The 25725-nt window shown below is 34.8% G+C and overlaps 1 protein-coding gene, 2 long non-coding RNA genes and 1 pseudogene across 3 annotated transcripts; 2 read left to right on the plus strand and 2 right to left on the minus strand.

Moving 5' to 3' along the window:
• The first annotated feature begins 2805 nt into the window (after positions 1 to 2805).
• Positions 2806 to 5411, plus strand: LOC121258104. The gene is made up of 2 exons (XR_005939339.1): positions 2806 to 2980; positions 5062 to 5411. It is a non-coding gene; the product is annotated as an uncharacterized LOC121258104 (long non-coding RNA).
• Positions 5412 to 16438: 11027 nt separating this feature from the next.
• On the plus strand, positions 16439 to 22097 carry LOC121258103 (annotated as a pseudogene).
• Positions 22098 to 22107: 10 nt separating this feature from the next.
• On the minus strand, positions 22108 to 22357 carry LOC121258105. Its single transcript, XR_005939340.1, has 2 exons — positions 22272 to 22357; positions 22108 to 22179 (listed from the first exon to the last, which is right to left on the minus strand). It is a non-coding gene; the product is annotated as an uncharacterized LOC121258105 (long non-coding RNA).
• Positions 22358 to 23200: 843 nt separating this feature from the next.
• LOC121258670 (40S ribosomal protein S19-3-like) lies at positions 23201 to 24826 on the minus strand. Its single transcript, XM_041160215.1, has 3 exons — positions 24419 to 24826; positions 23466 to 23556; positions 23201 to 23352 (listed from the first exon to the last, which is right to left on the minus strand). Exons 1-3 carry the CDS (start codon positions 24500 to 24502, stop codon positions 23201 to 23203), a joined length of 327 nt encoding a protein of 108 aa, XP_041016149.1. The 5' UTR covers positions 24503 to 24826.
• Positions 24827 to 25725: the final 899 nt, after the last annotated feature.

Genomic DNA, 25725 nt, shown 5'->3' on the forward strand with positions numbered 1-25725 from the left:
AAAATTTAAATACTAAATAATATAATTGAAATCCTTATTTATTTTCTTTATAAGTTCTTATATTTAAAACAAAGATCTCACAAACTAAGTTTAATATATAAACAAGATCAGGCCCAATATAGAACCAACATAATGATAGGGGTGTTTTAGGAAATGACCATAACGTGTGTGGCCTCTTTGGGAATTAGGCAGAAATTTACAAAAATTTCTGGAACTACAACTCGAGACCCACCCATGCAACAGAGATGAGAGTTTCATACCGAGACAGAAGGACATGTGAGATCTCCAACGTTTTTAAGCTTCGTTTGAATCTCCTTAAAATTGTTAGTAAAATACACAATAATATAATAAAATTTATAATAAAATTAACATTCAAACGAAATCGGATTGGACTAAGGCATAAAAATCTCGCTCTCGTTAAGGAGATTCAAGTCCCATGCGGTATGTAAAGTTTCATTTGAACCGGTGTTGCAGACCTCATATTGACTCGTCCCCTTTAGGATACAACAGCCCAGCTAATCGTCGTATAACTCCAACCAAGTTTATACAAGTGACTGAGCCCAAAACTCCTCTAAAAATAACACCTCTCTATTGTCCGGAAAACTCTCAATAATCTCTAAACACTACCTTATTTTATCTTTGTAAAAACTCTCACTTTACGTTCCATAATGGACAAAAAGATAGCTTTTACCTTTTTTTTTTTTTTTTTTTTTTTGGTACGCCCCACTACTATCTTCCCAAAGCCCTGTGTTTTTTTTCAAAATACTATACATTGGTAGTTTCACTAGATCCCATCTTGTGTCATAAATGATCTTACTCCTAGATTCTAGAAAATTGAAAAGGTTACAAACGGCTAACTTTGATTTTTTTTTTTCATCTGCTGAAACCAACTTTGAATATTTTCATCAAATTGATTTTTTTTTTTTTAGCCGAAGGTCACATGTCCAATAGTGACCTCATCCTAAATTTTATTAGTAGCTCTCACTTATGACAAAGGAATACCGTGATAATAAGACAAACACTTGGGATCTACAGATAAGATATTAAAACCATCCCTTGTATCAAACCAAAACAAAACAACCAAACCAAACCAAAAAAATTCTAAACAGGCCTATAAGGGAAAACACAAAATTCTGAACAAACCTATATGGTCAAGCCTAAAAAACACCAAAATTGAAACATACAACCAGCATAGTTCTAATGGTCGGGAGACCCACTTTATCAATCCTAAGAATGCCCTTTAACAGCATCGGAAAATGGTCATAGGTATCATAAATAGAATTAGAGCCCAACTCATCTTGTTTATCAAGAAAATCTGCAGCTTGATTCGCCTCATAGTATTGATGGAGCACTCTGAAAGTAACCCCTTGAAGTTTAGACATTAGCACTTCCCAATAATCCCATAAATACCAAAGTACATTTCCTTGCCTGAGTCCAATCCACAATAAGTTTAGAGTCACTTTCGATAACCAGCACGACAATCTTTTGCATAACTGGACCCCCTCTACAATAGCCTTAACCTCAGCCCCATTATTAGGACCAATGCCGAAATGACAAAAGAAGGCTCCCTTCATGTTACCCTCTGCATCCCTAAGAATGCCCCCTCCACCTGAGCTGCCTGGGTTGTTACGACAATTTTTGTAACAATTCAACTTTAGCCACCTTGTTGAGGGCTCAGACCAGCCACTATTTTATGATCTCTCGTCCCAACAGCTGGAACTTGCAATCGAAATTCTTCTAAGATATGTAAGTCATGCATAGATAACGGACGAGTATTAGTGATTTCACCTACAAGAATCCTCAGCCACACCTTTACCGACCTCCAAACTTGATCAGTGCTCTCTTTCACACCCTCCATACGCACCTTACATCTTCTTTTCCACAAACTCCATGTAATTAGGCAAAGAACACTAGTAATCGTCACTTTTCTTGCACAAGTGAACCATGCAATAATTATTGCCTTCTAGGACCTTTGACGTATGCAAGGTACGCCCAGAAGACTACTAGCATGATCTCAAACCCCTTTTGCAAATTGGCCCATGTCTAACACAAGATCAATGGTTTCCCAAGTTCATAAACTACAACAATCACACGCTGAAACTAGTAAAACACCTTTGTTTTGCACCCTATCATCCACAGGTAGCCCATTAAATCATGCCTTCCAAATGCACATAGAAATCCTATTCGGTAATATGTGGTTCCAAAACCAATCATTCCAAAGCATGTAATATCCAAATCCTACTACGTGTATCCTTACGTCATCTATTAATTCTTAAGTTAAATATTTTGAGATAAGGACTTTTATTATTTTATTAATTTATTTTAAGATTCGTGTATTTTTATTTTATGTAGGTTATTAAATAATTCAAGGGTGTGATTTTTATGATTTTACAATATTTCTTTCAAACCCTTTAATTTTTATTTACTGAAGAAATGGTCCAAACTCTTTTTGATCTCCTCACATGTGATCTCCACCGTTCATTCCCTAGCTTATGAGACAAGTTTGATTTAAACCCATTGACTTTTCTTCTCCTTGAAACCATAGCTTCCTCAAGAAGCCAAGTGAATTCCTTTCCTTCTCCTACACGATAGCATCCAAGGCTAGTAAGTAATTTCTTTTCCTCATTTTCCTACACCCGTCAGTCCTAAAGCAAACAAAAGAGAAAAGCTTTCCTCAAGTGTTCCTTCCTTCACACGAGAAACCTCTCAGTTTCCTCTAGCCGCGCGACTTCCTTCTTCTCCTCATGTCAATTTCTTCCACTTCCTAAACCTAAGATTCCCACCGAAATTCTTCAAGGAGAACAACCTTGTAAGTGATTTCTATGACTCTAGCTTCTAGTTTGGGATCTTGGATTTATGGGTTTAACCTAGGGTTTTGTTTAAGAAATTTTCTGTTTGTGTTCCAGATTTGAGATTCGGATTTTCTCTTCCTCTTCTCATTTGCTGTGTATTTCCATGGCTTGAAAGGGGACCAAACCAAGTAATAATCCTTCCGTGAGTTTTTCCTATGATTTGGAGTTTTTCTAAGCAAGTTTGTGCCTTGTAATTGAGGGTTCGAATTTTGGGCTAGCCGAGTGTTGTGTGGAAACTTCCTAGACCAGTTTCTCGTTGCCTTCTCTAGTGATTGATCTAGTGGGTTGCAACCGAAACCCCTGTTTTCTGAGCAGATCGAGTGTCTTGAGATGGCTTTGCCGTGTGTTCTTATCATTTAAGATGACATATTTCCTGGTTTAAGTTTGTTAGTCACAAGTGATGATTATTTTATCTATTGTGTATATATGTACATGAAGAAGCCGTGAGTTATGCTTTGTTTTGGTGTGTATTCCAGTTGTGTTGCAAGGCAAATTTTGTAGTCTTTCTTGTGTTTTCTTAGTCCAAGCCATATTTTGATTATACCTTTATGTGTTAAATTAATGAAGTTAAGGTTTATAATTTTAAACATACTTTCCTCAAGTTCATGGCCTAAGTAAGCCATTAAAAGTTTTAAATCTAAACTAGTAAGCTTACTTTAGGAATTTAAGTTGCCAAGAGTTGTATCTTTTTATCTATGCTATGTTTCAGAAAATATATGAGGTTTTTTTTTAAAGTTTTCTACCACTCTTGTATTATTTAATGGTATGGTTGAGTTTTGGGTAAGTGAGAGATGTTTAAGACTATGAATGTACTAAGACTTGCTAGTTGTCCACGTATTGCAAAATTCTGAAAAATGTTCTGTTTTGAAGCCTAAATCAGCCCATTTTATCCCTTGCTTAATTTCACCTTTTTGTTTAACCAAGGATCAACTTTAGTATGGAAAACCCTTGAAGAACAAGACAAAAAACCAACTTCTTGTAAGCATTTTCTTTTGTTAGAATTACTTTCCACATGATGTTACAAAAGATGTCAAAATGCCCTTTTATAAATATTTCAGATTTGGTAGTACCTCCTTGTTCCCTACCATACTTAAATAAATCCCTGCCATCCTATACACTTTAACTTATGATTCCTACCTATCCCTTGTATAGGATATAATAGCCTTTAAAATGGGACAACAAGCAAGTTATGTACCTTCATGAGTTCTTTAAATGTCGAAATGAGGATATTAATGTCTTGAATTAGTGTCATGTATGTAGCAAAAGGGGTTAAGGGAAATGCTTTAATTCCAACTTGGAAGTTTAGTGAGCGCGTATGGGTGTCAGATAGTAAGCTTAAAGTGGAATGAATATTAATATGTTTATCCCATTTCATTGAATAGGAGTTTATTTTCAAGATTCAAGGAATCTTCTTGTAAAGCAACGAGGTAAGTAGCTATGACCATGCTCCTTACACACAAAGCTCTCTTATGAAAGAATCTCTCTCTTTACACATGTTCTCTTATGAAAGAATAAATGTATATATATTATGTACAAGCCTTTCTTGGTAGCCCCGGTTAGGCACCTTATCGATTACAATTATGTATATGTAAGGTAATGCATCATGAGATTTTTATGCATGCTCTCTTAAATAACTACGCCGTACCTATATGTAGCATGACATGAAACACTCTTTTCAAAGAAAAGCATATGCATTCGGACTAAGAAAAGATAATGAAAATGTTTGACTGAAAAGATAGGAAAGAAATGAAATGAAAGCATGAACGTACGTAACGACCTTATGAATGAAAGGGTACCAAAGGAATGGGCAGATTGCAATGCCGGGTAAGTAGTACTGGTAGTGCACCCAGTGTTGCCCCCCATGAAAGGGATTCCCAACCTATGGCCGCGGGCAGAATCTGAGTCCAAAAGACCGCCAACCCCAACACACGGGGCATAATAGTGTGTACTGGTCCAAGAAAGTGAAACGTAAAGTAAAATTATTTCTTAGGAATGTTTATGCATGAAAGTACAATTATGCCTTAAGCCATTTATGCATGAAAGTATAGTTATTCTTTAAACTGTTACGCATGAAAACTTTGTCAAGAATTAGCAAATGTTATATATGCATGTTTCTAAAAGAAAAGATTATGTGATTAATAAGTTAACGGCATGGTGTACTGCTTACTGAGTATTAGACTCACTTTGTGTTTATGTTTTAAACATCCAGGTATGAATGATGAGACTGTGGAGCTATGCACTGCTGAGGAGGGAGGGGCCGATGCTTAGAGTTCCCTGTTGGTTCGGTTTTGATGATAATGATTATGTTTTTATGCCTTTATGATGGGTCCCATGTTGGGACGTTTTGTTGGCTTGACTTTAAGACAATATGCCTTCGAGCATGATGTAAATACTATAGTGGGGTGATGGTAATGGTGTAACTTCTATGGTGGGGTGACGGTAACCCCACATAAGAAGGTTAAATGCCTTTTTGTATGTGTTGTATGGACTGATATCCCTCTTATTTAGAACTAGTTATGTTTGATGAATAGATGATGGACTCTGAGAGTCCTTTAATTAGAATATTGAACAGATCGTTTATCAAGTGTTCTTTTAAACTAGAAGTGCAAAGTACATGCATGACATGCTCACGCATATCCCTTATTCCCCTAGTAGAAAAAAAAAAAGAAAATATATAGCAAAAAAATATAGTACTAATAATTATAAGGAAAGAATAGGTAAATTGTCGCGGCCTCGACCTAGTCTAGGGCGGGGTTGTGACAAGGCAACATCTCTCTTTTTCTTCTGAGTCGCCTACCATGCAGATGTAGTGGAAAAATTCCCATCTAAAGATGGCTTCCATACACACATCTGGCCCTTCACGACCAATAAACCTGGTCCGAATAATTTCATCAGTAGCAATATCGCCTACTAGCTCCTTCAACAATTCTACATCCCAAGTCTGATCAACCCAACAGTCTTAAATACAAAGTTTTTTGTTCTAAATTTTCATCACTTCCACAAATAGAGGCCTCGAAGCCAACCAACGGTCATACCTAAAGGAGAAATTGTCACCCCTCATCAGAACTTGGACATTATCCATCACCTCCGGCACAGTAGACAAAATTGACCTCCAAAAATGAGAATCAGAGGGCCGCTGAACATATTGCATAATGTGACCATCTTTTAAATATTTAGCTTTGAAAAAGTCAGCCCACATACTCTTGGACGTCAGAAAATGGAATGCAAATTTCATGTGAATAGAGTGTTGAACTTCCTTAATATCTCTCACTCCCAAACGCCAATGCACTTTTATTTTTACTGTCCACATCCCCCCATAAGAAATTAGCCAAGATGGAGTTTATACAGGAGATAATAGCCACCGGAATATTAATCACCAAAATAAGATGAATAGGCATACTGATAGTACATGTAACCACAGTGATCTCACACATTCTCCAATTAATTTGCAAAATTTATTCGAGAAACCAAAGGTATCTAGCCCTTCACGACCAATCAACCATGTCATACGCCTTCGACCTATCAATCTTTATCATCATATTACCACCCAAGATTTTTTTGTGCAAAGAGTGTACCATTTCCTAAGTGAGAGTAATATTTTCAAAAATGCTACTCCCTGGTACAAAAGCCCCTTGTTCATGAGAGACCAACTTATGAATAACCCTTGTCAACCGAGCAACAATAATTTTAGAAAAAGCCTTATACGCCATAGAGCACAAACTAATAGGCCTGAATTTATCAAAGCTCAAAGGAATAGGAATTTTCGGAATTAATACAATAAAGGAAGATGAATAAAACCTTGGCAATGGCGAGGCCCTGAAAAATTTTCTAACAGCCTCAATAACATCCTCTTTTATAACATCCTAGCAAGACATAAAAAAACTAGACCCAAATCCATCAGGCCCTGGGTACTTTGTTGGCCTTGGGTACTTTGTTTTGGAATGGAAAAAATTGCTTCTTTAACTTCTTCCTCAGACGGCTCTAAACATAGCATATTATTATCCTCGTCAGAGATGGATTTATCAATGAGAGCTGATAAATCGCCATACTCCACTTTCGTAGGCGTCATAAAAAATTCCTAGAAATATTTAAAGGCTTCAAATGAACATCTTCAGCATTTTCCAAAATCCGACCATCCGAAAGACCCATACGAGAAATATATCCTTGTTTCCGTCTATGATTAATAACTGGGTGAAAAAATTTCACATTCTGATCACCTTCCTTAGGCCATTTTTTCTTAGCTATTTGCCCTAGCCGAGTAGCTTCTCTTTTTTCCCAGGCATCAATCTTTATTTTGGTCACCAAATAATCAGCTTCAATCTCTTCCTAGTACCCCAACTATAATTGATTATCCAGAAATTCCAACCTTCCCTCAAGGGCTCTAATATTCCCTTCAACACGCCCAAAAATATTTTTATTCCAACCTCGTAAGGCTGGCTTAGTCCTTTTCAATCTGATAGCAAGTTTTAAATGGCCCGATGCCGAATATTGCCAGTGCCATGCCTCCTTTACACAAGATAAGAAATTCTCGTGTGAGCACCACATATTAAGAAATCGGAAAGGAACCAGACCATATTTATAAAATGGCCTGTCCAGAGAAACCACCATTAGGCAATGATCCGAAGACTTGCAACTCAAATAAGCTAACTGTGCAGACACAAACTCATCTAGGAAGGCATTGTTAATGACCACTCTATCCAATTTCGCCCAGCTTCTCGTCAACCTATTGTGACCATTACACCATGACATAATTCTACCACCACCTAAAAGATCAAACAAACCACAAATATCAAGTCATGCATTAAATTCAAACATAGATATTAGTGAACTGAGACTGCCACCAATTCTTTCTAAATTCGTACAAATAGCATTGAAATCACCCAATACCATCCACGGTTTATCTGTTAACTGCCTCTCCTCCAATTCCTTCCATAAATCCCTTCTTTCCATGTAAGTGCATTTAGCATACACAAAAGTGACAAGAACATGCATATTGATCAAATTAAACCAACCAGAAATCGATTGAGAGGCGCAAAATAGTACCTGAAACATAGTAGCCTCTTTCAAAAATATCCACAGCTTCCCACCTTGCTCTTCATTTGAACTAAAGTTATTAAAATTCAAATAACTTTTGAGAGAAGCCATAAGATCCTCTTCAATAAATGGCTCGGCAATAGCCAACAAGTTAACACCCTTCTTGTTTATCAACATCTTTAGCTTGCTTCTAGAATGACCTGAGCCGCTGATATTCCAGTATAAAATTGTGTCTGTCATAGACTTAATTTTTTAGAGCGGGTGTGAACCCTTTGTGATTTCCTCACTACCTTGTCCTCCACCAATATTGTTTTTCCAGCATCAAACCGATCGTCCCTATCAAATTCATATACTTTTTCTTTCCCCAGCATTAAAGGAATTTCTCCTTCCTCTTGATCTGAAAAGTAGCCAAGAGTCAACTCCCCTTGATGTTTTCCTGTAAGCCGTTCCTTATTAGGAGTTTTCGAAAGCACCCCTGTTTCCTTCGGCTCTGCTACCTCAATGCAATGAGTAGCTACTGGTTCTTCATCATGTCAAACTTTTTCACACTCTTCATCACTGGACACAACTTGTTTTCCATTACCAGAAGGAGTATCTTGATCAGAGACCCGATTTTTACCTAGCGACGGTTTCACCAACCTGATCCCCCATCATATTTGCACTGCAACCAACTAGACCTGAGTTTTCAACCACATTTTTAGCTGCTTCAACACCAATTTCATCAACTTGATTAGTATTTCCAGAGATAGCAACATCATTTTGCTTCATTTCCGTGAGATCAGTTACCCCTTGAATCACAAGCTATTTTCCAGATGTCTCATCATTCTAAACCCTTTACAACCTCCGCCTCCTTGGAATCCAAAGGCTCTCCCACTATTTACTCACTTTCTAGACTTTTTTTTTTCTTTCAGTTTTCCCTCCTCCTTACGCTTCTCACCCACCCTACAAACAACAGCGATATGCCCTTGGCAGAAACACTTCTTACAATAAAAGTCCAGTTTTTCATATTTAGCCTCCTGCCATATGCAAGTCGTCGGAGATACCACTATAGGAAAACCCTTCACCAGCTCTAGGGTTAAATCCACCTCCACACAAATTCTAGCCCCCATTGCTCTCGTCCTTTTGATAGTAGCATTATTAGTGCCAAGATAACGGCCAAATAGAGTTGCAAGGATTTTGAGACAATCCCGTCTATATAAATGCTTGGCAACCCTAGCAAGAAAATCCATTGAGGAGCCAAATGAGACTCCTTCTCTAGGTCGAAATCTCTGGTCCATTTGAACAGCCCAAAGGAGTTCCCATCCAAAGCTCTTCCTTCACGTGCCCAACCATGCACAAAATCACGTTCATTTTCCATGTGAATCAAAACATGATAATCATCCATAAAACTAATCAGTGGAATCTCTAACAGCCCCATTTTTTCACCACACACAAATATATTATCAATGGAAGGCCTAACTCGCATGAATTTCATAACCAAAGCAAACTTTAAATCTTCTGCAGCCTTCAACATCTCTGATTCTGAAAATATAACACCCAAATCCCCATCAATATCTAACGAAAAACTCATAGGTAACTTGAAGGAAGAATTCTCTGCATGTTTTGAGACCGCTTGAGCATAAGAATTACTCATTGAAACACCAAGTACGGCATTCCCCACTGATGGCAAGGCCATTAGAGGGGCAGCATGGGCCGTCGAGAGGCAACCCTAGCAACCAAATCTCCCAGAATAGGAAACCCATAATCCCTAGACTTCCCAAAACAGAACAAAAGAAAAAAGAACACATAATTGCCAAAAAATTGCCCCAGTCTTGCCTCTCTCTACAATGCTTCGAATACATATAATCTTACTTACTAATGTGACATATTTCAAAGTGCCAATAGAATCTCAAACCTTAAAAAAAATCCACACCATTAGAATCAATAAGAATGGCATTTGACAATTGAATCAATGTTCTATTTTTCCTTTCAACCACACCGTTAGAAGCAGGTGAGTATGGTGCAGTAGTTTCATGGGTAATTCTCAATGACTGAATAAAATAATTCAACTCATTTGAATCATACTCTCGGCCTCTGTCAGTTCTAAATCTTTTTATCTTTCTACCAAATTGATTTTCAATTTCATAGGGGAATTCTTTGAACTTTTCAAAAGCATCACTTTTATTTTTTAATAAATAAACATGTGTATTTTGAAAATTCGTCAATAAAAGTGATAAACTATCTATTTTCTCAACGAGTTAAAATTCCTTCAAATTCATAAAGATAGGTGTGAATTAAATCTAACAATTTGGTATTTTTTTTCTAAAATCTCATGGGGGAATTCTTTGAACTTTTCAAAAGCATCACTTTTATTTTTTAATAAATAAACATGTGTATTTTGAAAAATCGTCAATAAAAGTGATAAAATATCTATTTCTTCAACGAGTTAAAATTCCTTCAAATTCACAAAAATCAATATGAATTAAATCTAACAATTTGGTATTTTTTTTCAACACCTTTATGAGGCTGGTTTGTAATTTTTGCTTGACTACAAACTTCATATTTTTTAAAATCTTTTTTCATTTTGGGAATAATCCTAAACTATCCATGATTGCAACATATCTACTATTAATATAATATAAACGTGCATGCCAAAAAATTAAAGAATAAGGCATATAAACATAAACATTCAATGCTTTATTATCAACGTTCAATTTAAACATTTCATCACAAACATAGCCCTTGCCCACAAAAACTCCATTTTTAGTAATAACATATTGATCTAATTCCATAGTTTTCTTGAAGCTAGCTTTGTTGAGTAGAAAGCTTGACATCAAGTTCTTCCTCATAGACGGTGTATATAGCACATCTTTGAGTCTCAATATACGTCTAGAGGTGAATTTTAGCTCGACCTCACCACTCCCAAGGACTTTGGTTTTGCTTGAATCACCAAGCATAATAGATTTCTCTTCTTCAAAGGGAGTATACATTGTTGAACAAATCTTTATCATAACAGACATGTCTATTGGCATCAAAATCTGCCCATCACCCTTCAACAAATTGAACCATGTTAATGTTTGTAATCATTGAGAATTATCCAATATTTCTTTGCTCTAGCTTCTTCCGTATCATATTTATTCTGTCAAGCTTTCCAATTTTTCTTTGTATATGAGTAAGAAGTATTGTAGAAATCATAAAATTGATCTGCAAGAAAAATTAAAAGGTAACATCGACAATTATACTTATCTTTTATATATTTCTCAATCTTTTCTTCATGAGTTTTGACTTGTACTTCAGCCATATTCTCGGAAGTGATCTTGCCTGGATTCTTTGCAGTGAGAACATAGGAGACGTTGAGAAGGCTTAGATAGAAGTGCACCTTACACTTCCATCTCTTGAAATGGGCTCCCTTGAAATAGAAGGGCTTGTTGAGATCTCCAACGTTTTCCGTAAATTTTTCATTTGTAAGCTCCATTTGAATCTCTTTAAAATTGTTAGTGAAACACACAATAATATAATAAAAATTACAATAAAATTAATATTCAAACGAAACTAGTTTGGACTGAGGGACGAAAATCTCGCTCTCTTTAATGAGATTTAAGCCCTTTACGATACGTAAAGTTTCAATTGAACCGGTGCAACAGACCTCCTCTTGACTTGTCTCCTTCAGAATACAACAGCCCAACTGATCGTTGTATAGCTCCAATCAACTCTACACAAGTAATTGAGTCCAAAGCTCCTCTAAAAATAACACTTCTCTATTATCTGAAAAACTCTCAATAATCTCTAAACACTATCTTATTTTATCATTATAAAAACTCTCACTTTACGTAAGATATTAATGGACAAAAAGATAGCTTCTAACTTTTTTCTCTTTTTATGGTACGCCCCACTACTATCTCTTTACCTATTTTTCCAAAATACTATACGTTGGTAGTTTTTCCAGATCCCATCATGTGCCGTAAATGATCTTTCTCCGAATTATAGAAAACCGAAAAGATTACAAACGGCTAGCCTTGATTTTTTTTTTTTTTTATTATCATTGACCATATAAAATATAAAATAATATATGCTATCAATTAATAATAAATCATAAATCATGTAATAATTTACATCATTATATGTAAATAGTTAATACGTACATATCATACATGAATAACCATATATAAAATTATTTGATACCTAAATTGCAAGCAAGTATGAATAATCTATGTACGCAATGAAATTATTTGATATTCATTAACCATATATAAAATATATGATATTATTAATAATTATGCATACTAAATAATAAAGTCTACGGTAGGGGGCGTGGTGGTCGCTGGACACCAGAGAGCAGCAGATCGACCTTCTACCATACTTAGCCCTGAAAAAACAACCAAAAATAGAAAATGAAAGAAGAAAACTAGAGAGGAGATGGAGGAGGGATGAAGGAGGGAAGGGGGAGGAAGGAGGGATGAGCCGAAGCTCCTCCCCCCTCGGCGCATGTTTTGATTTGGTGGTGGTCTCTAAAGAGGAGGAGTCTCTCTTTAAAACTAGGGCCGGCTATCTCCCAATCAATAAATATTTTGAATTGAAATGAAATTATTGTTTTTTGTGGATGGTGTTATTGATGCAGTATTTGAGGGTTTCAAAATTTTCTTCGATTCTAATTATCTTAGACCGATAGTACTTTTACTTATTCATATCATTAATAACATGCATATATCTCTCTACGGAAAATATCAAGCCAAAGCCAATTCAAGATATGGACTAGATCTACCCATCCATCACAGTTTTTAAATTAATTACAAACAATCCAAGATCATGGGATTTGGAAAAAATACAAAGTCTCTTTGATCAAGAAAGTGCTGAAGAGATACAAAAAATCCCACTGACAACGATCTCACAGAGTCATGATAAAATTGTCTGAACGCTAGCTAGCAATGGGAAATTTTCGGTCAAAACTGCTTATCACGAAACACTCAGCAACCTGATTCCATAAATGCAAGACACAATAAATGAACTTTTCAAACCTCTTTGGAGATTGTGAATCCTTGACTGACACAAGCTTCTGATTAGGAAGCTACCATGAAATATCCTCCCCACCAAAAAAAGAATCAACATTGTGGAATACCCAATAATTCGTATTTTAGGACATCAAAGTAGCTGACCATTAAATATAGCAAATCTTCCCATCAATTCCATATCAGACTAGATAAAAATGATCATACATCCGGAAAAAATTTTGGGGTTGCGTGATAAAGAAATTCACCACTTTGAAATTTTTGCGATGATTATCATGGATTTTATATGGAGACAGAGAAATGAATCTATCCACAATCAGACCTCAATATCTATGGAGCAAGCAAACAATCAATTGAGCCATATTTATGAAGATTATAAAGAACCACGGGAAAGGAAGCAGAGTAAGCCAGAAGAACTATAGATACCTCCTCCTACATCTTTTCAAAGCTTCTCCTTCAATGCAGCAGTCATAAATAATTTCTCAGTGGCATCTGTGGTACGAAGAAACGACGATGGTGATATCCTCAAAGTCAGAACGGAAAAAATTCAAACATCAAACCCACTGGTAGCTGAAGCTTCAGCAACTCTACTTGCTTCAGAAATGGCAATCCATCAGAATTAAGCAATTATTGAAGGTGATGCCCAAAATGTCATCACAGTAATACAAAATTCTGATCTATCCCTGTTATGGCAAATCTCACCCATTATAATAGATATCTAACAGATTTCTCCACAATCAAAATGGGTGAGAACTAGCAAAAATCTATCGATCTCAAAATCGATGTGCCTACTCATTTGCGCAATGAGCAACAACCAATCTAGTATTTGGATGCTTACCCTTAGATAAAATTCTTAGATGCTTTCTGTATATTGATAGTGTGAAAGACCCTTCCTAAACTCTTGTAATTCGCTTTATTCTATAATATGTTTGATTTAAAAAAAAAATGCATATTGCTCTCGTAAACCAATTGGGTGTGTATTCCAATGTTATATATCCCGACATCTTGACACTTCATCAAATTACAAGTGGCCCATCGGGGGGTGCCACATGATTGGACCTGAGAATCCTTTGCCGGCATAAGCTTCAAGCTTGCTCGTATTGATCTCCCAATTTTTAGACATCTCTTGATGTCCCAATCATGTTTCCTGTCCTCTACCGATCTCGATGTCCCTTCCTTTATAGCTTTCTTTAAGCTACGTTTGGGTAATGAGAATACTTGAGAAGTGTTGAAAATGTTTGTGAATACTTACGAGTAGAAATTGAAGTGGGTTTGTGGGTCCCATTGAGAGTATTTTGAGTTGTTTGGATGTATAAAGTATGTTGAGTTGTTGACTTTTAAATAGGTAGTTGAAAAAGGTGTGAGTCCCATCAATATTATAGTGATTTTACTTTTAGTAATAAATATTATAGTGATTTTATTATAGTGATTTTATAATATTAATAAATATTGTAGTGATTTTATTTTATTTTTATATATAATAATGATAAATATTATAATGATTTTATTTTTAATTTATATATAATAATGATAAATATTATAATGATTTTATTTTTTTATATATAATAGTGATAAATATTATAGTAATTTTATTTTTATATATATAATAGTGATAAATATTATAGTAATTTTATTTTTTATTTATATATTATAGTGATTTTATTTTTAGTAATAAATATTATAGTGATTTTATTATAGTGATCTTATAATATTAATAAATATTGTAGTGATTTTATTTTATTTTTATGTATAATAGTGATAAATATTATAGTGATTTTATCTTTTATTTATATATAATAGTGATAAATATTATAGTGATTTTATTTTTTATTTATATATTATAGTGATTTTAGTTTTTATTTATATTTAATAGTGATAAATATTATAGTAAGTTTATTTTTTATTTATGTATAATAGTGATAAATATTATAATGATTTTATTTTTTATTTATATTTAATAGTGATAAATATTTTTTATTTATATTTAATAGTGATAAATATTATAGTGATTTTATTTTTTATTTATGTATAATAGTGATAAATATTGTAGTGATTTTATCTTTTATTTATATATAATAGTCATAAATATTATAGTGATTTTATTTTTTATTTATATATTATAGTGATAAATATTTTTATTTATATTTAATAGTGATAAATATTATAGTGATTTTATTTTTTATTTATATATAATAGTGATAAATATTATACTGATTTTTGGAAAGATTTTGGTATGAAGATGGTTCATTGCGTTGGGTATGTGGAGTATTTTTAATAGTATGAGAATACTTAGAAAGTGTTGAGGTATGTTGGCTACCCAAACACAGCTTAATCACTTCATCCAGAGAGAGATTAGAAAGGGCAAGAGACAGGAATTAAATGAGAAGAGCAAGAGACGATAGAAAAGAAAGCGAAATGAAACTAAACAGAACAGAAGGACCCTCGGACAGACATAATAGAAGTAGACGTGTTTTTCTTGTATATTCTATGCAGTTCTATGCTGCGCTTCACAGTAATGGCAACTGTCGTTTCAGACGAGAGGGCCACTGATTGGCCGAGACTATTTGGTGTAACCCAATTTTCCTTTTTTTCTTACGCTTCTTACTCAAGTCAATGAGGTCACCTCATCCGGTCCGGGACCGATTCTTAGAATGTGAAAACCGGCCAGTTCCGGTTTTAAAATTTTTTGGACCGGACCGGTTGATAAAAAAATATATATAAAAAATAATATTTGTATTATTGTATATATAAGTTTTATACAAAATATTATATATATATATTATATATATATAAGTTTTATATATTATGTATAATTATAAATTTTTATATATAATATATATAATTATATATATTCATATATGAAATAATTTCTTATTATAATTTATAAATTATTACATAAAATGTTAATACTAAATCACTAAAAGTTTATAACTAATACTAATAGTAAATATATAGTTTATGACTAATACTAATATATAACTTATAACTATACCAATACATGAATAAATGATGTTATTCATTTAAAAAAAATATATATACCAATAGTCTAATATTAATACTATTATATAGTCTAATATATTAATAAAAGTATAGAACAGATATTTTTAAATCAGTTTTTTTTTTTAAACAAATTTTTAATGACAAATTGTGAAACTTACATTTTGAAAAATCTTGAAAACCGGACGGGAAACCGGTAAAACCGGAATTACCGATTTAGGAGGATAACTAGTGCATAATCGGTTTTGAAAAATACAAAATCGGTATATACCGGTTCGATACTAGATTTTGTCCAAAGCCGAACTGAACCGGACCGATTACACTCCTACCGCCCAGCTCCCCTCAGTGCCCAAGTTTTCACTTTTTCTCTGCTTAATTTGGTCTAAACAATTCTTCTCTGCTTAATCACTATTCTTTTTGTTCCAACCCTTTGGCAGCAAGAATGAATTCCCCCATCACGGGAAACAGAAGCAACACAGAGAGAGAGAGACAGAGAGAGATTCATCATCTCTATATGCCCCACCAACGCGTAAACTGCCAAAGCAAGGGTAGAAAGTCTGAGTGCCCAATCACGAGAAACAGAAGCAACACACACACAGAGAGAGAGAGAGAGAGAGAGAGAGAGAGATTCATCATCTCTATATGCCCCACCAACGCGTAAACTGCCAAAGCAAGGGTAGAAAGTCCGAGTGCCCAATCATGTTCCGAGACTTGAAACCCAAACAAAGATAGAAAGAAGGGGGTGGAACATGGCATTAAACAACGTTTGTCATTTGTGAAATTAGTAAGCAAGTGTTACAAAGCTATTAGATTAGTCAATGCTCCTTTCCTTAGAAAGCAATCACATGCTGCCACTTGTCACTTAGAGTGAGCTGGGCTCCTCAGTCCATGCCTACGTTAGCTTGAATAAACTTCAGTAAGGGTAGTTTGACAATGGTCGTATTTTGTCGCCACTTGTCATATGCTCTCTCTTTGCTCTTGTTATATGGTTTGCTCATGAGCTATGTTTTTTTCCACAGCAGCAGTTGTAGTACTCTCCGTACTTTCCTTTCAGGTTAGGCTCTCTCTCATTTAAATTCCCTTCAATTTCTCTCTGCAACAAATGTTCTTCCCCTCTCATGGGTAATGCATCATTGAAACCTTTGTAAACCTGCTGGTTTTGAGTATATGCTGTGAAATCTGAATGCAGGGTGGTGGTTTCAGATTGGCTTGAATTGTGCTTTCGCTTTTGGATAATGGTGTTTTTGAAATTTAGTCTCTTTCAAATGCAGTAATATGCATTGAAGTGGCAAATGCACGTGCTCTAGTCTTCCTAGTTGACTCTGTTAGCTCTGTGTGATAAGTTACTTACAGAAAACAAAGGGTAAAATTTGTGATAAAGGTTTTGAGAAGTTCATAGGGTAAATGGTGAAACTATTGAATTTTTGAGCTAGAAGGTGAAAAAAGCATGGAAAGTACTAACCGCATGCAAATTCCATAGTTTTTTTTCAACTATAGTCCTTACCAAAAGCAAAAAATTTTTCTTTAATCTTTGTGTAACCTACCCCGACCCATTGTTTGATATAGTGTGTGTACTGGAACTGCAGTTGAAGCTTGGGACTTGACATTGATATTGTACTAGAGCCAAGGAGCTTTCTATAGAGCATGGATACTAATATAGTGCTGCGCTTTGGAAATCTGGTTTCGAGGGATAATTTTTCTGTGCTTTGCAAACAGGAAGATGTCTTTGTGAAATTTGATTTCAAGCTCAGAAGATTGGTATTTCTTCTTTTTCCATCTTTCCGTAGAGTACAAGTTTGAAATCTCCTATGAGAACATTTGGAAGATTGAGCTATATTGTCCACGTGATCAAGCAACAAAGTTTCTTCTCATTCAGGTTAGCTTGGTGAAAACTTTAACCCAGTATAACATTTCATCAATTATCTAGGCTCCATACAATATTCTCTAGTTTACATATAGACATATGAAGCTAGTAATCTGGTTTCTCTCTTATATGCATAGGATGCTATACTCTTTCTTACCAACACCCTTAGCACTATTCTAGTTATATAAATTGCCATTGTTCATCAGTGAACATTACATAAGTTCATCAGTAGGTCTAATGACGATTCTATACAAATTCCAATAAAAGAAAAAATGAAACCCAGTATCAGAAAGTCTTTAGTTGGGAGCAGAAACCTTTAGCCCCTTTTAGTTTTGTTTTGGGTCACCTATGCTCATCCCTTGGAATTAATGGTTGTTGAGTCGAAATTGCTACTCTCTTTTTTTCACTTAATGATTTCTTGTTTATATTGCTAGCTACTCGGTTCTCCAAGGATTTCTGAGAAAGCTGTATCTACTGGACATCATTATGAGTGGGTTCAAGAAGTTGATTTCACTCCATTATGTTGCATTGGCCAATCTTTTGCTCTATGTTTGGAGCTTCCAAATAAGCTCCGGCTTCCGAAATTCCACCTTGATTTTGTCCACTATAAAGAAAATGAAGAACGACTTGGATTGATGGAAGGGTCTCATTTCTCTTGCAGTTCTGGTCTTGTGCCCATTGTGAATCCACCCATAGGCTTTGACCTGCCATATAAAATCTTGTTTAAGATCAACTCCTTAATTCAGCATGGATGTGTTCCTGGGCTAGCAATTGATGATGATTTTTATCGGTTAGTCGATCCTAAGAGTACCAAAATTGAGTACATAGAAAGTGCCCTAGACAAGCTGTTCCATTTAGGAGACTGCTGCTATGAACCTGTGAGATTGCTCAAGGAGCAGTTTAAAGGATATGCCACATCTACGCTACTTCCTAGAGCTCCTGCTATTTCTTTATGTGATGGGCTGGTGTATGTACACAGGGTTAAAGTTACTCCATCTAAAGTATACTTCTGTGGTCTAGAGGTGAATCTCTCCAACAGAGTCTTGCGCAATTATCCTAAAGATATTGATAATTTCCTGCGTTTTTCTTTTGTCGATGAGGACTTTGATAAAGTGCACTCAATAGCTTTATCTCCATGTTCATCATCTGCAAAGGAGGTTAAGCAAAATAGAGTTTATGAGAGAATAATATCCACTTTAAGAAATGGCATAGTTATTGGAGATAGGAAATTTGAGTTTCTTGCCTTTTCATCCAGTCAGGTACGAGAAAAGTCTGTTTGGATGTTTGCTTCAAGAGCAGGTCTGACTACAGTAGATATCAGAGAGTGGATGGGTGACTTTCGAGATATAAGGAATGTGGCAAAATATGGTGCCAGACTGGGTCAGTCTTTTGGCTCTTCTAGAGAAACTGCCAGCATTGGTATAGATGAAATTGAAGTTGTTTCCGATGTAGAAGTTAAGAGGGGAGAAGCCACGTATTGTTTCTCAGATGGCATAGGAAGATATCTCAAGAGTTGGCTTGCAAAGTGGCAACAAAGTTAGGCTGCTGTTCTGTTCCATCAGCATTTCAGATTCAATATGGTGGATACACTGGTGTTGTGGCTGTTGATCCGACATTGTTGGCAAAGTTGTCATTGAGAAAGAGCATGTTCAGATACAAATCACTTGACACAAAACTCAATGTTCTGCAATGGAGTAAGTTTTAGCCTTGTTTTCTGAATCGCCAGATAATCACTCTGTTGTCTAACCTTGGAGTAAAGGATCAAGTTTTTCTAAAAAGACAAAGGGAGGCTATAGATCATCTGAATGCCATGTTAACAGATCCGTCGAGAGCACAAGAGGCACTGGAGATGATGTTCTCAGAAGACATCGCAAAAGTTTTGAAGGAAATGCTTATATGTGACTACAAGCCAGATGTAGAACCATTTCTTTCAATGATGCTTCAAACATTCCGTGCATCTAAGTTGATGGACATAAGGTTTGGAACAAGGATATTTGTTCCAAATGGAAGAGTTATGATGGGATGCCTAGATGAAACCAGGACATTGGAATACGGTCAAGTATTTCTGCAAGTTTCTCGCTTTAGTAAAGAGCTCTGTAACCAGTCATCTGTTATGTTTAGTGTCAGCAGTTCAAACCCAAGTAACTTCATTTTTGAAGGTGAGGTGATTGTTGCTAGAAACCCATGTCTACACCCAGGAGATGTACGAGTACTAAAAGCTGTTAATGTGCCTGCTCTACATCACATTGTGGATTGTGTTGTTTTCCCACAAAATGGAAAAAGGTAAGATTCTAATATCCCATTGTAGCTACTTCTAAAACATGAAATGTTATTTGCATGCGTCTGTAATATTAATGACTACCTATTTGTCCTCCTATGTAATCAATAGATAAATAACAAAATCTATTTTTCTCGAGTAGAAACTACACATATAAAGTTAATTACCCTAAAAGATAAAAAGTCTATTTACATTGTCATGTATAATATGCTATTTGTGAAGATACTATATTCAGACTAAACTTTGTTTTTTTTTTTTTTATTGCATTGTTGTTTCTTCATCCACAATATTCAAAAGTCATATGCAACATTATTTTGGTATACTCTTTACTAACCTTGTTTGAGTAATTGTGTTTAGACCTCATCCAAATGAATGTTCGGGAAGCAGTTTGGATGGAGATAAGTACTTTGTCTGTTGGGACCATGATCTAATTCCTCCTCTGCAAACTCAACCAGCGGAATATATTGCAGCACCAACTCTGTAACTGGATCATGATGTTACGATAGAGGTATTTACTTGTACATTTTGATTTGAAAAAGTAACAATAGAACGAGTGCTAGAATTTGATATTTCAAGTTTGTCACTGTAAGTAATTATCATATTAACTGCAATATGAATGGAATGATATATGTGTATGTATATATATATATATTAGCTATCACTGATAATTTTCTTCACATTTGCTTACAATTGAGAGAATACATCGTGCTGCAATCATCTAGCATCTAGCCTTCATTACCTTGCATTTTACCTTTTTTCAACGACAATTAAGCATTTAGCTTATATATAATTGCCTCTATACTTGCACATCCAATGAGCATATAGAAGTATTTGGTGATCTAAGAAGCTGTTTCCAAATGCACATCTATACATAAAAAATGTTTAGACAAAATTTATAAATTTTTTCTGTCTTTGTAAATATTTAACAAATATGCATTGCAGTTGCATCTTCATGTGAAGAAAATAAAGTTAAGTAGGATCGAATGAAAGGCTCTGACCTCTCACATTTCCATCTCCTTTGCAACAACTTTCTTCCACAGCTAACATATGAAAGCCGGTTATTGTTGTCCTGCAGGAATTAGAGGAGAGTTTCATCAACAACATAGTCAATGAAAATTTAGGAATCATCCAAAATGCCCATACTATCTTTGCAGATAGGGAGCCCAGCAGCGCAATGAGCCATAAATGTTTGGAACTTGCTAAGCTATACTCAATTGCAGTTGACTTCCCGAAAACTGGTGTTGCAGCTAAACTACCTCCTCATCTACGTGCCCATGAGTATCCTGATTTCATGGAAAAGCCTGAAAAATGCACCTACAGATCAAGATCTGTTATAGGAAAGCTTTTTCGCGAAGTGAAATACATTGCATTGCGCATGAGTCCTATAAAGCCCTTCACTTTGGAAACAGCAAAACAATATTACGACTCTGACATGGAAGTAGACGACTTTGAGGACTATCTCAGTGATGCTTTGAAATACAAAAGTGACTATGATTACAAGTTGGGGAATTTGATGGACTATTATGAGATCAAAACTGAAGCTGAAATACTTAGTGGCAACATTTTGAAAATGCCAAAACGTTTTCATAGGAAGGGAATTGTAGATGCAATTAAATATGCTATGTATTCCTTAAGAATGGAAGCCAAAACTTGGTTCAATGAGGGAGATGATTCTGACACTTATAATGCAAAAGCAAAAGCATCAGCGTGGTATCATGTCACATATCATCATACTTACTGGGGTCGTTACAATGAGGGAATGGATAGGGCTCATTTCCTAAGTTTTCCATGGTGTGTCTATGACAAGCTTCTGCAAATCAAGAAGGATAAAGGGAGCATAAACCCTTCACTTCTGTCATTTTCGGACCATCAGCTCAGTCAACTTATCTGAATATGAAAGCAGTATGATATCACTACTATTTTACCTTTGATTAGTAATGTTACTGGTATTTGCTTGTAAATGCTCCAGGCAGATTTTTGTGGCTAGAAATATGTTGTAATTCCTATCTTACTTAAACAGGTCTCCGGGTATGTATTTTGTCATTAATTCTGCAATGTATACATATTGTCGGCAACCTTTATGAGAATATAAAACAAAGGTAGCATAATTGGTAGACACCAAAGCTAAGAAAACAAAGGTAGTTTCCACGTGCAAGAGAACAACAACTCCTGCAAACTTTTGAATATCCCAAAAAGTTCAGATTTATAAAGTACTTCGTCTTTAGTTTATAAAAGTAAAACAAGATTCCATCCATCCCTACTCCTGCTTGGCCAATGCTTGAAATAGCTAATAAAGTAGAATTCATCCTTAATTTTGAAAGAGATGTATCCAATGCTTTAAACGATGTCATTGTTATGGTCCTGCCAGTTGTAATTTGAATTCCAGTGTAAATGCAAAAGAAAGAAAGAAATTTAAGAAACAAAATAAGAAAGAAGATGAAGAAATTTCTGATTTTCGAGAAATCAGCACCTCCAAAGAAGAATCATGTATTTACTTGCGAAAGTAATCAATACAATTCAGTCTCTCTTTTTATACAACTCTCTAGGTTTCCGTTAATCTCATTACAATGGAAAAGGGTATTTCCGTAATACCCATATTAAGTAAACATGGCACCTGCTCTCCCTTAAGAGTATTCACAATGGTTCCTTTATCTTATCATTTAAAATATATTACCAAATTTCACTTTGTCTACTTTACATACTGACTTTTAGAGCATTAGCATTGGATTATACAAATGCAAATATAAAATTTGCATAATATGACATCATTTTGCATTTGACTATTCCACTCAAAACTAATTCCCACATTGGATTATCCATCCATCAGCAAAAATAATAAAAAAAAATTATTAATTTAATATTTTTACTATTTTTTTACCTAATTTATTTTTATATATTTTGCAATTCTACAGTTCATATCTTAATTAATAATCAAATTATAATTAAATTATTTCATCTAATTGCACCAATTCAAGCAAAACAGTTGACCTTCAGAATTTAAGCACCAATTCAAGCAAAACATACTAGCTTCATAAGACAGCTATCAGAAGACAGCTATCAATATCTCTCAAGCTATTAGCCTCCCTCTAAAAGTCATATGTTTTGCTTGATGGGGATTTAAGCACCAATTCAAGCAAGACATACTAAATCTGTGTTCTATGCATAAAAAGGAGCATCTATAATCTTCACGTCATTTTCGAGGTTTTGGTGGTTCTTGCATACAAGAATCATGTATGCAGAAATGGGGTGGACGACTTCCATTCCTCTGACCCCCACCACAAATCCTTCTAAAAGAAGCAACACCAAGACCTCCCCTCGGGTAGATCTTCCTTGCCATGGAGGCTGCACAAGATTTGGAGACATAAAAAATATATAAGCACATTGCAGATCACGGGCATAAGAGAAACTGTTTAGGATGCTGACCAGGATAAAAGAAGAGAGGAGACGATTCTTACTAGCTCTCACATAATACCAATCAGGGTTGTAAGGAGCCAGTTCCTTAAACCTTGCAGTCTTCACAATATCTGCCCACTCCGGCAGCTCCATCTGCTCACAAAAGATGAATGAAAAGGAAAATTAGTTCAAATGTAATAAAAATAGCATACAACCACACCGAATTACAATGTAGGATACAACTTAAACTTCCAATAAAGAAACATGCCAATTAATGGCCAAAAGGCTGTTAGATATCGTGCATCAAAACAGCATGCATTTGAGATGCACGTTTAAACTATTTTTCTACCTATCCTAATTGTACTGAAAAATAATTCCAGAAACCCCCGGGCATACAGTCAACCGAAACTTTGATTTAAAAAACAAAAAACATTCCAGATTGTATAACAAGAACCACCAAAACCTCATACAAGAGCATAAAGTAGACGTATATGAATGAGAACAACACACTACACTTGAAAAAGCGTATAGATATTGAAGTGGCGTAGAAACTAAATTAGATCAATTAATTCTTGGAAAAACAGGAGGGTATTACTAGAATGCATTGCACTATGTTAACCTAGCTATTTATTTGCTAAACAACTATAATAAAGAAGCCACAAAAATAAAAATAAAACTTCTTCATTGTCTGTTATTTTCCTCGGTTGTCCCAGCCAACAAAAAGCCCAAAAAATACAGACCCGACTCAGCAATCATAAGTAAGACTCACGGTTACTTCAATCAAAACCAATCTTATTAATATGGTCATAACATCGTAATAAAGCTCATGTTTGGAGAAAAAATAAAAATTAGGGCCAAATCCAAAAACCCATATCAGCCATAAATCAGCTACCAAAAAAATAAGAGCCTAGTTTTCTTACAGCTTATAGTCTTCTACTCCATTTTTCCTCGAAAAACAGGCGGGCTATGTAAGATATATGTGTGTGTGTGTGTTTGTGGTGGTGGATATGCATACCTTGCCGGATCGCTTGAGATGAGCCGAGTAGGCCTTCACGAACTCGTAAGGCGAAACGTCCTTCACAGTCGTCTCGGTCGCCATTATTGAAACAGGGTAGAGAGGCTTGGGTCGCACAGGTGAGGAAGGCTAATCGCTTGGGGGCGACGAAGTTGGCTCTCTCTCTATCTCTCGCTCGCTAGGAATCCTGAATAGTGAAGATGACCGTGAATAGTGAAGATATATCATATTCTCTGTTGAAGATGTGTGTCGACTTCTTCTTTGAGAGATGGATGTGCAGAAATTGGAGAGAAGTGGGAGATCAGAAATGGGGGACTATGTGCAGAAATTGGAGAGAAACGGAGAGAAAAGGGAGAGAAAAGAGGGAGGCTTGGGAATACGCGGGAAAGGGGAGAGAGGGGAGTTGGAGTCTGGACATTAATTTTTGTAATAAAATATTCATTTGGTCTATTTACGGTATTAATCCAAAGAGTGGAGCTACTCTCACTGCTGGCGTACCGCCAGTGGTTTTTTTTTTCTCTTTTTTTTTTTCATATTTTCTTAATATTTTTAAATATTTTTAAAAAATAAAAAAATACACTAATACATTTAAAATTACTTCCTTAATCACTAAATAAAAAAAAAAATTGACCAATGATCAAATAAAACGGTCAAAATGAGACAGCATAGTAGACTTTGTCTAATCCGAATATGACGTGGTAGGAGATCACAGTAGCTCAAGTCATAATATCACACATTTGACTAATCTAATGCAGATATTTTAAAGATAAATTATGCAAATATTTGCAAACATTGACATTTAGATAATCCAATGTTAATGCTCTTATAATATATTATCCTTAACTTATATATTTTTTCTTCATATAATTTAAATAATATTTTTTTGATCTTTTTAAACATTTTCTTTCTACCAATAAATTTATAACATCTATATATTTTTTTATATTTGCAATATATTATTATATACAATGTAATATACTTCAGTCCTATACATACAAAATAAAAATATATAAGACAAATAAAAATTAAAAATAAAATCAAAATATGAAAAAATTGGATAAATAATATTTTCAAGATATTTTTTAGAAAAAAATAAAATAGTGGTGTTTTAAATGATGAACAATAAAAAGAATTTGTATTGAAATGTAAAAGTAAAAGTAAATGAGAGAGTAAATGAAATATAAATAATAAAAAATTTGTTTGAATGATGAACAGTACCCGCTACATGTAGCGGGTTACTTTAGCAATTTGTATTTTACATGTTCTTTTACATAATCGGATGAAACTTATTTTATAAAAATTCTTTA

Source organism: Juglans microcarpa x Juglans regia, chromosome 3S (assembly GCF_004785595.1).
Source record: "Juglans microcarpa x Juglans regia isolate MS1-56 chromosome 3S, Jm3101_v1.0, whole genome shotgun sequence".
NCBI lineage: Eukaryota > Viridiplantae > Streptophyta > Magnoliopsida > Fagales > Juglandaceae > Juglans > Juglans microcarpa x Juglans regia.

Excerpts from the sequence above, each read along its gene's own strand:
- LOC121258670 (XM_041160215.1), bottom strand. The coding sequence starts at position 24,502 with ATGGCGACCGAGACGACTGTGAAGGACGTTTCGCCTTACGAGTTCGTG. Across the intron at positions 23,557-24,418 it reads ATCTCAAGCGATCCGGCAAG|ATGGAGCTGCCGGAGTGGGC; the intron begins GTATGCATATCC and ends TTTTGTGAGCAG. Across the intron at positions 23,353-23,465 it reads TTGGTATTATGTGAGAGCTA|CCTCCATGGCAAGGAAGATC; the intron begins GTAAGAATCGTC and ends AATCTTGTGCAG.